This window comes from Hydra vulgaris, chromosome 11, assembly GCF_038396675.1.
Source record: "Hydra vulgaris chromosome 11, alternate assembly HydraT2T_AEP".
NCBI lineage: Eukaryota > Metazoa > Cnidaria > Hydrozoa > Anthoathecata > Hydridae > Hydra > Hydra vulgaris.
In genome coordinates this window covers 19,275,967-19,291,778 of record NC_088930.1, presented here as the reverse complement: position 1 = coordinate 19,291,778, position 15,812 = coordinate 19,275,967, and the positions used below count along the sequence as shown (strand labels likewise).

General features: G+C 28.3%; 1 protein-coding gene across 1 annotated transcript in view; it reads right to left on the bottom strand.

Moving 5' to 3' along the window:
• LOC105848300 (band 4.1-like protein 5) overlaps nt 1–14,653 on the bottom strand; it is a 71,259-nt gene extending 56,606 nt beyond the window's left edge. The window contains exon 1 of the mRNA XM_065810372.1: nt 14,444–14,653. Coding sequence (XP_065666444.1) covers nt 14,444–14,587 — 144 coding nt within the window. The 5' untranslated portion in view covers nt 14,588–14,653. The remainder of the gene's footprint in view (nt 1–14,443) is intronic.
• Nucleotides 14,654–15,812: the final 1,159 nt, after the last annotated feature.

The following is a 15,812-nucleotide window of genomic DNA, read 5'->3' as shown; positions in this document are numbered from 1 at the left end:
AAAAGCATTAATAATTACAAACTTTAAATGACATCTTATAAAGAGTTTATTTTTTTATAATGAATAAAAAAAACAACATATTTTGTGGATATAACTTAATTATTAATTTTTTTGCTTCAATTTACGCTTGAAGCAATATAGCTCTTGCAATGTCTTTGTTTATATTTATAAGTTTTATTTTACAAAAAATAATAGTTTAGAAAAATAATACTTTACAATACCTTCATCAGCTTTATATAAGTGAAAGCGCAAGGGTATATATTTTTTAATAAATGATACTAGGAAACTTAAAACTTTGTTTATCACAAAAAAAAACCGCTGATATATATATATATATATATATATATATATATATATATATATATTTATATATATATATCATATTTGTGTGTATATATATATATATATATATAAATATATATATATATATACCATATGTGCGTGTATATATATACATATATATATATATATATATATATATATATATACATAAATTATGTCAGTGTATTCTACAAATAGAGTGCTCAATGTTCTTAAAGAACGGAGCAATAATAAATTAGTGAAAACACTTACCTAATTTTTAGTTTTCTTAAACAGTTTGTTTCTCCATCAGTAGGTTCATCAGGAGGCATCCTGATGAACCTAATATTTTGAAAAAAAAGTTTCTCTAAAGTATGTCAACCTGGTACTCAAAAGAAGCAAAATTATATAAAAACTTAAAAAATAATAATCAATTTACATAAAAATATCTTTTTTAAATATAATCGCCTAATCGTTTTTAAAATGAAGATAAAAATATAAAATATATATATATATATATATATATATATATATATATATATATATATATATATATATATATATATACAACCCGTAGATGTCCGAAAGTTTTTTCCATATTTTGTTGACAAAAAGTGAAAATTAAAATGCAAGACCGGAATTATTTTTTTTTATTAATTGAGAGACTGCCTGCCCCAACCAAACCCTCAGTCGATGTAGCAACACTCCCTTGCGGGTCAGGCTAAAAGATAGTAGATGTAGCAGCACTCCCTTGCGGGTCAGGCTATTTGTCAGTCGATGTAGCAACACTCCCTTGCGAGTCAGGCTATTGTTAGTCGATGTAGCAGCACTCCCTTGCGAGTCAGGCTATATGATAGTCGATGTAGCAACACTCCGCGCATGATTTACAGTAAAAATAAATAAAAATAAAAACATTTTATTAAAAAAATTAAAAATAAAAACATTTTATTAAAAAAAATAAAAATAAAAACATTGTTTAAATTGTTATAAACATTCAGAATGTTTTTAAAACATTCTGGTCAATTAAATTTGCGTTTTTGTGGTTTTTTTAAAAAACGATTTATTTGTAATTAAATTAATGGTTTTTACTTTCGTCCAACACGCAAATGTTGGACGAAAGTCAAAAGTAATTAAAAGTGACGTATGTGTTGGCGTAAGAATCACTTTTTTCCTTCCGCTCTTCCCAAAGACAACAAACTATTGATCTATATATATATATAATATATATATATATATATATATATATATATATATATATATATATATATATATATATATGAATATATATATATAAACAAATAAAAAAATAAATAAAGTTATTATAAATTTATTATTGCTCTGTTCTTTAAGAACATTGAGCACTCTATTTGTAAAATACACTAACATAATTTACATATATATATATATATATATATATATATATATATATATATATATATATATATATATATATATATATATATATACATGTATATATATATACATATATATATATACAGGCCTTCCCAGGAGAGGCGTGCGGTCGCACGCCTTGAGTGAACACGGATATTTATTTTTTTTTGGATAACTCGGCCACGCTTTTTTAGCATATATTAAAAATAACGCATTTTTAAAAAGGCGCTGAAAAAATCAAATTAAATTCGTTGTATTATTTTGTAACTTTTTTAATAATTTATTCTTTTCATTAATAAGGAAATAATAACATAAAAATAATATATATATTTTTTTTTTTCTTATAAAAATTTTTTTTTTATTTTACATTTTTTTTTTTCTAATTTTAAATTTTTTCGCATAAGTATGTCTTTCTACAAAAAATAACTTCTAAGTTCTAGAAGAATTATTATCTACAAGGTTCTTAAAAAGGGTATGAACGTTTAGCTCATTCGGATAAGACATTACATGACACCGCGGAGGCCCGGGTTCGCATCCCGCGTCGGCGAGCATATTTTTCAAAATAGATAAAAAAAGTTTTCGGTCACATTTTCTGTTTATTTTTTCGACTTGTCTCAAATATCGTTGCTGAAAAAATCAACACCTAAAAATATATTATAAATAATTATAATATAAATAAATAAAAAATAAATATAAATAAATAAATTTTTTTTTTATGTTTACTAGACATAAAAAAAAAAAATTGTAATAAGAAAAAAAAAATTTTTTTAAATAAGTATAAATATATATATATATATATATATATATATATATATATATATATATATATATATATATATATATATATATGTTTCATTTTTATGTTCATATTTTTATATTAATAATAAGAATAAATTATGAATAAAAATAATAAAATAATACGACAATTTAGTTAGGTTTTTTCAGCGCCATTTTAAAAATGCGTGATTAATATATGCTAAAAAACTGTGGCCAAACTCTCAAAAAATATATATATATGCGTGGTCACTCAAAGCGACCGACCGCACGCCTCTCCTGGGAAGGCCTGATATATATATATATATATATATATATATATATATATATATATATATATATATATACATATATATATATATATATATATATATATATATATATATATATATATATATATATACATATATATTTGCATTGTAATCATAGTTGGACCTGCTTTTACAGCCAACCTCCAACCATTATCACATTGTCGTAATGTTGCTTCTCTTTCAACAAATACTATAATAAGAAACTGCTCTAAAGAGCTAGCGTCTATTGTGCCATCTCCTAAAATTCATTCTCGTATTACTCGTCATTCAATTAAGTTTCATCCTTTTTCTGTGACTGTTCCTAAGTGCTCCAAAAACGCTTATTGGCCTAGTTTTTTTCCTCAAACAACAGCTCTTTGGAATTCGCTTCCTTCATCTTGCTTTCCTGATTCATATAATTTGCAATCTTTTAAGTCATCCGTCAATCGTTATCTTGCTCTACAATCTTCATCTTTTCTCTTCCAGTAACTTCCAACTTAATTAGTGGTTGCTTGCAGCCTTGTTGGAGGCGAAGATGTTTAAAAATATATATATATATGTATATATATATATATATACATACATATGATATATGTATTTGGGCCACATTTGGGTGCTGCCCAAATTCAGAAATTGAGAACCTTTTTTTATAATAAGGCAAATATTGTTTTTTTCACCAAAAAATGCCTACATACGACAATTTTTCTGCCAAATTTCCTTATGGCAGGGGCAGGCACAGGGGGTACCGCTGTCTAAACTAATTTCCTAGAAATAGAATAGCCCCTGATATATATATATATATATATATATATATATATATATATATATATATATATATATATATATATATATATATATATATACATATAGTTCGATAAATTGTTGCATTTGGGAGTACCTGCCCCAACCAAACCCTCAGTCGATGTAGCAGCACTCCTTTGCGAGTCAGGCTAAAAGATAGTAGATGTAGCAGCACTCCGTTGCTATATATATATATATATATATATATATATATATATATATATATATATATACATATATATTATATATATATATAGGTCTATAGTTTGTTGTCTTTGGGAAGAGCGGAAGGAAAAAAGTGATTCTTACGCCAACACATACGTCACTTTTAATTACTTTTGACTTTCGTCCAACATTTGCGTATTGTCAGAAAGTAAAAATTAATTTAATTACAAATTAATCCTTTTTTAAAAAAGCCGCAAAAACGCAAATTTATTTGACCAGAATGTTTTTTAAAACATTCTGAATGTTTTTAACAATATAAACAATGTTTTTATTTTAATTTTTTTTAATAAAATGTTTTTATTTTTGTTTTTTTTAACTAAATCTTTTTATTTTAATTTTTTTTACTGTAAATCATGCACGAAGTGCTGCTACATCAACTATCTTATAGCCTGACTTGCAAGGGAGTGCTGCTACATCGACTGACAAATAGCCTGACTTGCAACAGAGTGCTGCTACATCTACTATCTTTTAGCCTGACTCGCAAGGGAGCGCTGCTACATCGACTGAGGGTTTGGTTGGGGCAGGTAGTCTATCAATTAATTAAAAATTAAAAATCCGGTCTTGCATTTTAACTTTTACTTTTTATCAACAAAATATGGAAAAAACTATCGGACAACATATAAGTGTATATATATATATATATATATATATATATATATATATATATATATATATATATATATAAACATATATAAAAAAGGTATACATATATATATATATATATATATATATATATTAGGGCTGTCCAAAAAAAAAATTTTTTTCAGATTTGATTGTATAGTTGTTTATTTTGTGCCATTTGACATAGTAATTAACTGTGCAAAAAATCTTTCCAATCAGATAATGTTTAGGGGGTGCTCAATGACCATAAAGTTTTACAAAAAATGTGAAAAACACGGAAAAAGTAACAAAGTTCCACAAATTTCTAAAACCCGGTTAATTAGATTTTTCAGATCAGTTTTAATTATCTCTAAATATTAAATTCTGAATACAAATTACAATCCACATCCACTTTAGACTGGTTTATTAGCAGAGAAATTAATGAAATAAAATACTGCAATACGACTAAAGTTCTGCGGTTTTTGTTATATCAGAATTTTTCCAAAATAAAACACTAGGATTTTTGACTCTTTGTCATTGATTAAAATACGAATTATAAACAAAAAAACATATGAGCAATTAACATTTAATTATCGTAATGTTATAGTTCGTGCAATGTTAATGCTAGCGAGGACTATAACTCTTCAGAGTACACTTTCTGGCATCTGGCACTCGCTTTCTGTGATCCTCAACCACCTGAATTAACCTCTGCATTTCAGATTCATTCCTTGTAATCGATTCATTAAACATCGACATTAAAGCCACAGATCCTACGGCAGCATCATTTACTACTTTCAATGAATATACTAAATTTTTTCCTTCTTGGTATTCTGGGGAATCATTCCAGGTAGCTGGATCGTTGTTGAACAGAAAATCAATATCAACCTTCATTGACCGCAACGCACTTGCTGAAACTGATGTCACCAGCATGTCCAGAGATTTCTTCTGTAGACCTGCAATGTTCTTTAATTTGATCAACCTTTCAGACCAGTTCTCACCGTGAAATTTCATGTTGGAAATCATTTTTCGCTTCTCTTCCGTTTGAAGTTTGTTTGAAAACAAAGCTAGTGGGACCAATTCTGGTGAAAGGTACCACAAATGGTTTTGAAAGTTCTTGACTGCTGCTTCGGAAATCGTTTTATTCACAACTGCAAACTGCTTAAGTTGCTGAAACAGAAACAAGTCATTAACTGGAGCATCGCTGGCATTTGTGCATGATATCCAAGATTTTACATAAACCAGACTAGCAAATAAGCAAAATTCACAGAGATTTTTTTCCTTATTTGTGGTCAACTTGAACTCTTCACGAAATAAATAAATCTTAAAACAATAAATAACCTTGGCCATCCAGCGAGCCATGTGATAAGCACCAGGGATCTTGAAATGATAATTTTTCTCTTCTTGATCAGGCAGTTTTCCAAGTATTAACAGACAGAGATCCATGATTTCTTTGTAGTCATCCCTTGGCATTTTAACATGCAGGTTTTCTTTGAGGAATGCAATCACTTCATTTTGTAGTTCTTGCACCAGGGGTATTTTCATTCGAATGTCATCCAGAGGTTTAAAATTTCCTTGATTAACTTTGGGCCAATATTGCTGAAATCTCTGGAAAAGAGGTATGTTGGGACCAGATGATGGTCCAAATAGTGATCCAAACACTCCTGCTACTATGATCTCATGAATATGGTGTCTGCAAGCGAAATATAACAAATTTCTACCTATATGTTTCTCTAGAACTACACATGCACCATTTTTGGAGCCAGTGTTAGAGGCTGTAGTATCAAAACTCATTCCAATAACATCACCAATTATGTCCCAGAAATTAAGCAGATGAATAACTGCTTTTGCTTGGGCTTCTCCAGTTCCAGCTGATAGTTTTGCTATTCCAAGTATTTTGTCAACATTGTGACCTGTCACACCTACAGATAGCCGGTCAACATTTGCTTTAGGGGCTGCAGAATTTGTACGATCTATCATCAGTTTGCCATCCCAGTGGACGATTAATGGTGGTTTGTCCAAATCGCAGAATTCAGTTCGAACAGTGGCTTCAATATTTGATCGATGATAGGTTCGTTTTCTATGGACTGTAGAACGTGACAATGATCCATCATCGAGGTTCTGTCCACCAGCCCTTGCAATTGCTGCTGCTAGTATAGTAAATTTTGTGTCAGATAGATTAATTCTGTCTAATGTTGATGAAACATCAGGCGAGTCAAGAATTGTATCTAAGATACATTGTCGTTTTGGAGTACTTGCTAAACTTGATTCAGCTGACCCTGAAGAACTTGCTTTACTGACTTGTTGTCTGTAATAAACAGGAATTTCTATCTCAAAATCTCTATCAACCATTTTGTCATTATCAACAGCATCGTTATCGTTGTCATCACTATAACTTTCCTCATGTAAAGGTTCAATAACAGGAACTATTGCACTCGCACCAGATTGTCTTTGCTCTTCTTTTAGCTTTCGTTCTCTCTCTGCTTGTTTCCTTGCTTCATTTCTTTCTTCTAATTTTGAAAGTTCTTTGTCCTCTCCAAACATCACCATTTTTCTCTGACATCTCTGATCCAATAAAAATTCTTTATCTTCTTCAATTCTGATCATGGTTTCAGCATCCTTGTGGGCAATGTCAAAAAGTAGGCCAATGGTGTCTGTAAATGATTTCTCTCTCGATTTCTGAGAATCTGGATTTTTTTTTTTTTATTAATTTAAATTCCTGGACTAAAGTTTTCAACTTTAAGACTACATTCGGATGAAATGCTGTCGGAATCCGGGCTTTATTCCAAATAATAATCAGTTCATCAACAGTTGTTTTAAGACTTTCAGGCACTGACTTTTTGGTTGAATTAAGATGATAAAAAAATGTTTTTAAAACATCAGATGTTAAGGGAAGAACTTTATCTGGAAGATTTGGCTCTGGTTGTCCAATTAAAAAGATTTTGGTTTGAAGTCGTGAAGAGATAGCAACACGAGATGATGCTGCCATTTCAATGATAACTGAAATATTATGAGAAAATCAAAACTCAATACCATATTATACAAACTTATCATTCAGTTGTTGGTTTATGCAGCTGCAGCAATATATTATAATAATTATTACTAAAGAAATTAAATAAATATTTTCAAATTAGAAATTATTATTATCTGCACTTAATAACAAACAATACACTACCAGACTACCATGCTAGTTTTCTGTAATAGGTTACTAAGGTTAGGTACTATCAAAATATTAATACATTTGTTGTCAAACTGAAATTCCAAATAAAAATAATATTTATACTTGTAAACCTTTTTATTCTGTTTGAACAAATTCTAAATTGAGTTAAATAATAGTATTAAAATTATGAATACAAATTTTAACAAAATGATATAAACACAGTTGTTTTAAACACTAGCAGACATTTTTTAGTCTGGTGCCCTGATGACAGTTAATCTGCTGCACTTTAATTAATCTATATAGCACACAATCAGACAATATTTCAGTGGAAAAAATCTAACTAACCAGGTTCTAGAAATTTTTGGAACTTTGGAACTTTTTACACGTTTTTGACGTTTTTCGTAAAACTTTATGGTCATTGAGCACCCCCTAAACATTATCTGATTGGAAAGATTTTTTCCACAGTCAATTACTATGTCAAATGGCACAAAATAAACAACTATGCATTCAAATCCGAGAAAAAAATTTTTTTCCTGTGTTCACATGAACAGCCCTAATATATATATATATGGTTTGTTTTATTACCTGAATAATCAGACAAAGTCTGTTTACTCAATATGCAAGCTGGACCTGTAGCCTAAGGGAAAAAAGGAAACAAAGACTAAAACATATGATAAGTAATAGATTTATGCCAAGTTAGACAGGTGCCTAGAGAGAATTTTTAAGATTACAGATTACGGGGGCATGAAAAAGTTTATTTATTTCTTTATTAATTATATGGTGACTTTTTAATAAATTTTACTATATCATATTTTTATATATTATTTTAAAGTTATTGAGTGCTTGTGGCTTATTCAAAATTTAATTGCTTAAACTTATATTTTATACTTTATTGTTTAAAGTTATGTTTTAATTGTTTAAAGTTATATTTCAAAAGAAGTTATACAAAAAACTTAGATTATTTATTATTGAACTCATATGGTTAAAACCAGCTTATCAGGTTAGCGCAGCTAAAACCACCCCAAATTGAATAACCAAGCTATATTGTAGATGTAGGCATATCGATTCATGGTATTAGTAGAAAGTGTACTCCCCACCATCCAAACCACAATGATCCAATTCCAGCGAGGTACATAAGCGGAATGATCTTTTAACCAGCTTTATTCAATGCTGGGTCAGCAGTTGCTCCCTCAATTAGTTGATCTACTCGCGGCAACACCTTAAATGATTTTTTTATTCAGCTTCAATCAATGCTTGGGTCAGCAGTTGCTTCCTCAATCAGTTGATTTACTCGCGGCAAAATCTTAAATGATTTTTTCAACCAGCTTCAATCAATGCTGGGTCAGCAGCTGTTCCCTCAGTCATCAACAGTTCACATCAGGAGGAGTGCGTTTGAACAGCTGCCGAATACCACTTCAAGATAAATCACCATAGCAATAGACCAGATATATGATGCTAAGGGCGTTGACTCGTAAAGATGAGAAAATATTACAAAAACAATTATTCTGGTTAATGAAGTTTAAATTTATATTTTATTTTTTATTGTTTTTTGTTTTAATTGTTTAAAGTTATATTTTAAAGAAGTTATACAAAAACTTAGATTTTTTATTATTGAACTATGACATTTTAAAAGTATTTTGCCCTCTATTATTTATTGATTTAATTAATTATGCTATGTATAAATTTATTTTATATTTAAAATTAGTAAAGAATTACATATGTTTAATAGAAAAAAGGTGATATGAGACCATTTGGACTTTAATATCCCAAGTGTGTAAACGACATATGGTAATCGAGACCTACTCAATAAATGCATGTGTGTCTATGTCTTTCATACTAAAGAAATAATTTTAATCTATGCACTAATCCACAGGTACGCGAATATTGATATGGATCAATATGTGAGTAAATCTCATAAAGTTAAATGGAATCAAGTGAAAAAAGTAAAAAGAGAAAAATATGATTTGCCTATGCGGGATGCGAACTCCGGCCTCCACGGCCAAATGTTATGTCTTAACCGAATGAGCTAAATGTTCATACATTACCTCGAAACTTAATATAAATATGTTTCTAAAAATATTTTAGCAGCTATTTTTGATAAGATTTATAGAGAGAGATACGTATGCAAAAAGTATTCCATAAACCAGATATATGAATGGTAATGCGAGCCTTCGATTGTTCTTAATATGTATGTGTAAAAAATATATGGACATGCGCAGTGGAATGCTAATATGACAAATTTCTAAGGAAAAAAGGCATGCGTCATGGAGTATACATGTATCTCCCGCTTACAAATAGGTGCAGGCGCTGTGTATAATTCCTGCTTCAATTAGTTAAAGAATAGGGATAGGCGCAGTGGAGTGCGCTTACATCAACTGACTTAAATAGGAATTGGCGCAATGGAGTGCGCTTACCTCGACTGACTTAAATAGGGATTGGCGCAGCGGAGTGTTGCTACATCGACTGACTAGAATAGGGACAGGCGCAGTGGAGCTAACTCGCAAGTGCAAAGGGTTTTTGGTGAGGGCAAGCAGTACAAAAAATTAATTTATTATTCTTAGATTTAGAAAAAGCCTTCTGCTCTGCCTCAGTATGAAAACGTATCAAAGCGCTTTATAAGAATTAATTCTTATTATACACTGAAAAATAAAAAATTTAAAATTAGAGCCTGTGATAGGGATTGCGTGTGCGTGCGTGCATGAGAAATATATGTGTGAGATGTCTTACTTAGAAAATTGATTCTCCTAGCTTTATAATTTAATAATCAATTAAATTGTTATCTATACTCTGAAATTCAATTATTATCTTCATGCTAAAATTTTTTCATAATCAAATTTTAAGGAGTTAGTTATTAGAAAATTTATTGCACACAGACAAATAGTTAATGCAAACTAACAACACAACCCAATGGGGTAACATGTAAAGACAGTATAAATGTGGAAACAATAGATGGACAAAAACATAGTAATCAAAAGCACAGTACAAAAACAACATATAAAGCCTAAAACCGGACAAATGAAATAATTAAATTATTCTACCAAAAAATATTAGCACCCGCGCGTAAAAAACTCAAAAAAGATACGCATAAAAAATACATTAGTGTTTGAGAAAAAAGCAAACGAATTAGGTAGTGTAAATACCAGATTCTCATCAGGAAAGGGTTATGGTATTGACCCTTTTGAGGGGGTCTCTACCCTGGTATTTTGACGTTTCGAATGTTTAATTCACCAACTCCTAAAAACTCCCGTCGGAGTCTTATCATCGAAATCAGTATAAAAAACCCATTCCGACGCCAAGCCTCGCTCATGTTGCAACACTAAAAGGACACACTACTCGGAGCCAAACTCCTTAAAATTAAACCCATTAAAATGTAAACACTAATATATCTTTAAGAAAAACAAAAAAGTAACGCAGAAAAAATTGGCACAAGAATAATGCTTACACAAACTTAAACAAACAATCGTTACACATATACTAAAGGATAGCAAGCCAGTGATACAATGGAAACAAAAACTATACATTATTATTCTGTGTATGGAAATAATACTGTTTAAAACACACTTATCCACTAGGAGGTGTGTTAGACTTGTATTATATTTTAGCCTTTAGTCTTCTGGGATACTTTCAGATAAGTTCCCTAAAAAACATTTGGCATTTGTGTATACATTCAGAGAAACAAATAAAGAAATAAGATAAAGTTACCTTTCATCTTTGAAAAACTCGAACGCTACTTGTGACCTGATCGCTTCGTATGTCTAACTGCCCAGTTCATACGAAATTTATAAGATGTGTAAGGTGATAGGTGATACAAGACAAATGAGGTAGTTAGTTTCAAATTGCATAACGTGCAAGGTGATTAGCTTCTATTTCGGAAACGTGTAAGATGAGCCAAAACGATAAAAAAATGCATTATGTTTACTCTAATATGAGACAAGTGAGCCTAGATGACTGTAATTAAGTGATAATTTTGGAAAAATCGGATCTAATTTGATAAAAATGTGCTAACACTTTATGGTTTTATGATTAGAGATGAGACGGCTCAGAAAACTAAATCAAGTTTAATGTTTTATATTAATCCAATGTTTTAAATTAAATATTTTATATTAAAGTTATTCAAAATTATAATTATGTGTAAAAATTTATGTTTTTAATCTAAAGTTATTTTATGTTATGCGACAGTTTATTTTAGGATAATATTTTATGTATTATTTATTCTAGTTTAAGTTATTATGTTTAAAATCTATACATTTGATGCCTTTTTTAATTAGGTTTATTTTTTATATTTTATTTTTTTACTTTCCGAAAGATTAGTCTAAAGGTTTCAGATAAAACAAAGATGGGAGGTTAAGAACAAAAAAAAAGATACAAAAATCCCCTCCCCTCCATCAAGATATTGTCATGGTAATGAGTAGGCATACGTCGTGGTCCCCGAGCATATATGATTCTTCCTGATGAACCTACTGATGGTGAAACATAGTGTTGAAGTAATCAAAAATTAGATAAGTGTTTTTACTAATTTATTATTGTTCTGTTCTTTTAGAACATTGAGCACTCTATTTGTAGAATACACTAACATAATTTATAATTTATATATATATATATATATATATATATATATATATATATATATATATATATATATATATATATATATATATATATATATACCTATTTTAGCCAATACATGTACACTCCATGCAAATTTTAATTTTAAATCTTGGGGCTCGGCTATATATAAGTCTATAGATTTGATTTTTTCATAAAAGCACGTATTGGTGTTTGTTTTCAATGAATGTAACCTGACATTTATAATCAGACATTATTTGGGAAAATTATCCATGAAAAATCATTATTTTATGAAAATTGAAGTTATTATTTTCAATACCACACCTAAATGAGTATGAAATACTCAGGACTTATTCGGCCATTTTGAAAAAATAATTTATTCCATTCAGAATGCCTAAACAATTAAAAAACAAGGCGGTAAACTTTATAAACAAGTTACTTTCATTTTCATACTCGTTTCGTTTTTATATCAGTAGTAAACTTTAATTGACATTTGTTTTCTTTTATTTTTATAACAATAATTTAAAAGTAACATAAGTTACATCTAACTTAATGTTATAATAATTATTATATCTTTAAACACTAAGTCGATAGAAATAGCTATTATGGCTTCAGTAATAAGTATTCAGATAAATACTTTTTGCTGTTAGCACAGCACAAAATGAAGTATATATGCGGTAGTGGTGTAGTGGTAGTGCGCTCGCTTCATAAGCGAGAGGTTCCGAGTTCGATCCCCACCACGTCCCTGGTAGTACCGCGCTCAACTTGTTTCTCTGCGCAGCGGCCTTGTTCGTCAAGGTTTGTGTTTCGGAGTTATAGAGTTGAGAGAGGGTTATAACCACAATTAAGTAGCCTCCTCATCTGTAGTGGCCTTCTGGGCCTTGGGGAGGTGAAATAACAAAAAAATAAAAAATAAAAAAATATATATATATATTACATAATTCATTCCAACTGCTTCTAAAAGTAGCATATTTATAAAAAATACCATCACAAATGTATTAATTTGTAATTAGGTTAATAAATTATGTCAAAAAAACACTTCAAGATATCTTTATTACTATATGGATATATCTCCTGCAAAACTAACAGACGCTTCATATTTTGTCATCATTACGAATTCTTTGTTTGCATAAATTAAATACCAATAAATATAAAGTTTGTTCGGTTTGCCACTAACAACCAATCGGATTTGTTTAAAATTATCGGCTTTTTTTTTTATGAGTTTGTTTGTTCTATGCCTTAGTTGCATTAAGAAGGTTATTACAGTTAATACTGTATTAGAAGAACTTTAAAAAAATCTTTTTATTTTTTTCTAATGTTTAATTAAAATTATTCATATTATTATTTTTTTATTTATTTATGTATTCTTTTTTTTAATTGATATATAAAAATATATAAATAAATAAAAAATAATCATATAATTATTTTTATATAGACATTAAAAAAAAAGAAAAAAAGATTTAATTGCTATTCTCTTAATATAAAAAAAATCTGTTCAACCAACGCGAGGAGATCTATAACCTTAACATAATTGGATAACATAATTAAAAATAATTTTCCATTAGAGTTATAGTTTTTATATTAGACCTTATTTTTAGAGCTATGTCTTAATTTTTTTTTAATTTCTCTTTCCTAAAGATTTCTTTCTTTTTTATATAGTTTAGCCTGCTTATAACTTTGCCTTTCGTCGGGTTTTTTCAGCGCATGTTTAATTATCTAAGAAAGCCATGGTCAAGCTTTCAAAAAAAACAATTACAATCGGTCAAGATTGAAGTGCCACCGTATGCCTTTTCTGTCCATGACTGATATATGTGTGTGTGTGTGCGCGTGTGTGCGCGTGTGTGTGTGTGTGTGTGTGTGTGTGTGTGTGTGTGTGTGTGTAATTTATTTGTGGGGATGGGTAGAAGGTACTGGTCAACAATGAATGGTAATTCTTATAGTATTAGTAAAACAATAAAAATACTCAGTCTCAATTTACAAAACAGCTTAATGTTGGAAAGAGCATCCAGTAATAAAAAACAGCTTTAACTATTTCATAATCTTAAAATAAAATCAAAAAATGACATTATGAAAACCTGTCAAAACAAGTTGAACTATAAACATTAAAAGTAAAATATATATATAAACATATTGTGCTGGTCATTATGTTAAATTTATTTTATATTAAAGTGTGTGTGTGCTTTTGATTTAATAAAATAATCATTTGAAAATAATGGTTTAAAAAAAATATTATATAACTTTATTAAATGTAATAACTTTAACTTTTAAATATTATACCTTTATTTTTTCTTTATGTTAAAAAAATAAATAAAAATATACTTTTAAATATAATATTTACTTTTAAATTAATAGATATATCAGTTCCATCCAAAAGCACAATTTTGCATGCAATTAATTTTCTACTGTTAACTAAATCTGGAGCTGCATTTGACGAGCTTCGTTTTAAGTTTCTCAAGCTTCTTCTTAAAGCATCAAATACCATGATAGCATCTACTCTTTTGAAATATTACTATGGTAACTAAAAAATGTTTAGAAAATAATTAACTTATCAAAAACTTATTTCATTAAAAAAAATAATCTTAAAGACAACCAATAATGAAAGATATAGAAATTGAAAAAACACTCTTGATATATAACTTTTATATTAATCTTTTTAGATACTTATACCCACAAAAAAAAATATTTTTAAAAAAGATGCAAAAAAAACCTATTGAAATAGATTTTTTCAATTAAATTTAAGTTATATTGTAAAAATTATACTATATTTATTGTTAAGATTTAATCAAATTAAAGTTTGCATTTATGTTTATAAATAATTAATTCAATTGTTTGAAACAATTAAATTTAAATTCATAATATTCTTAAATAACAAGTTTATTAAAAAATAAATGTTTTTGAGTTATTTTAATTAAAATAATGAAATCACTAAAAAATAATTTTTTGTTTAAAACAAATATAAGTTAATATCACACATAAAAAACACACAATAAGCTTTATATTTATTCATTTATCTTGACTAAACCATAAAATTCTTCTAGGAGACTTTTGTAAGATTTATTTTCAGTTGATATAGTGACTGTAACATCTTTATCAAATCCAATTTCAAGATTCCACGGCAATGATTCATCTTTTGTACAAACAACTTTTAAGTTTGGATTATGGTATTTCACTATTGGCATTATCTCATACAAAAATAAACTAGCCACATTTGTACCTTTTCCTTGTAATGGATCATTAATAAAAATAGAACGAATATTTTTTTTTAGTTTAATGGGATTTTCTTGAAGATTTTGTAGAGATTTCTGTATAATCAGTCCTCGATGTTCTGTTATGTAGCTTGATCGTTCTATTAATCTTGAACAGTGTTCTTTACTTTCAGGTCGAGCTGTTGGGTATATAAACTCTGAATAATTTTTCCTTTGTTTTATAAGCACAAAAAGATAATTTTTTTTTGGAAGTATTATTTTTCTACTAACAGCAGTTAGCAAAATCATGGTTTAGATCTAAAAAATAATACTTTTTTATTAACTTTCTTCCACAGTTGCAGATGTAAATAAGATTAAAGATATAAAAACAATAACTATTCATTAATTGTTAAAAAAAGGTAAAATAATAATTATTATATATGTAATACAAAATTATATGCATTTATAAATTATATTATATATTATAATATACATATTATATTATATAATATAAAATGTATA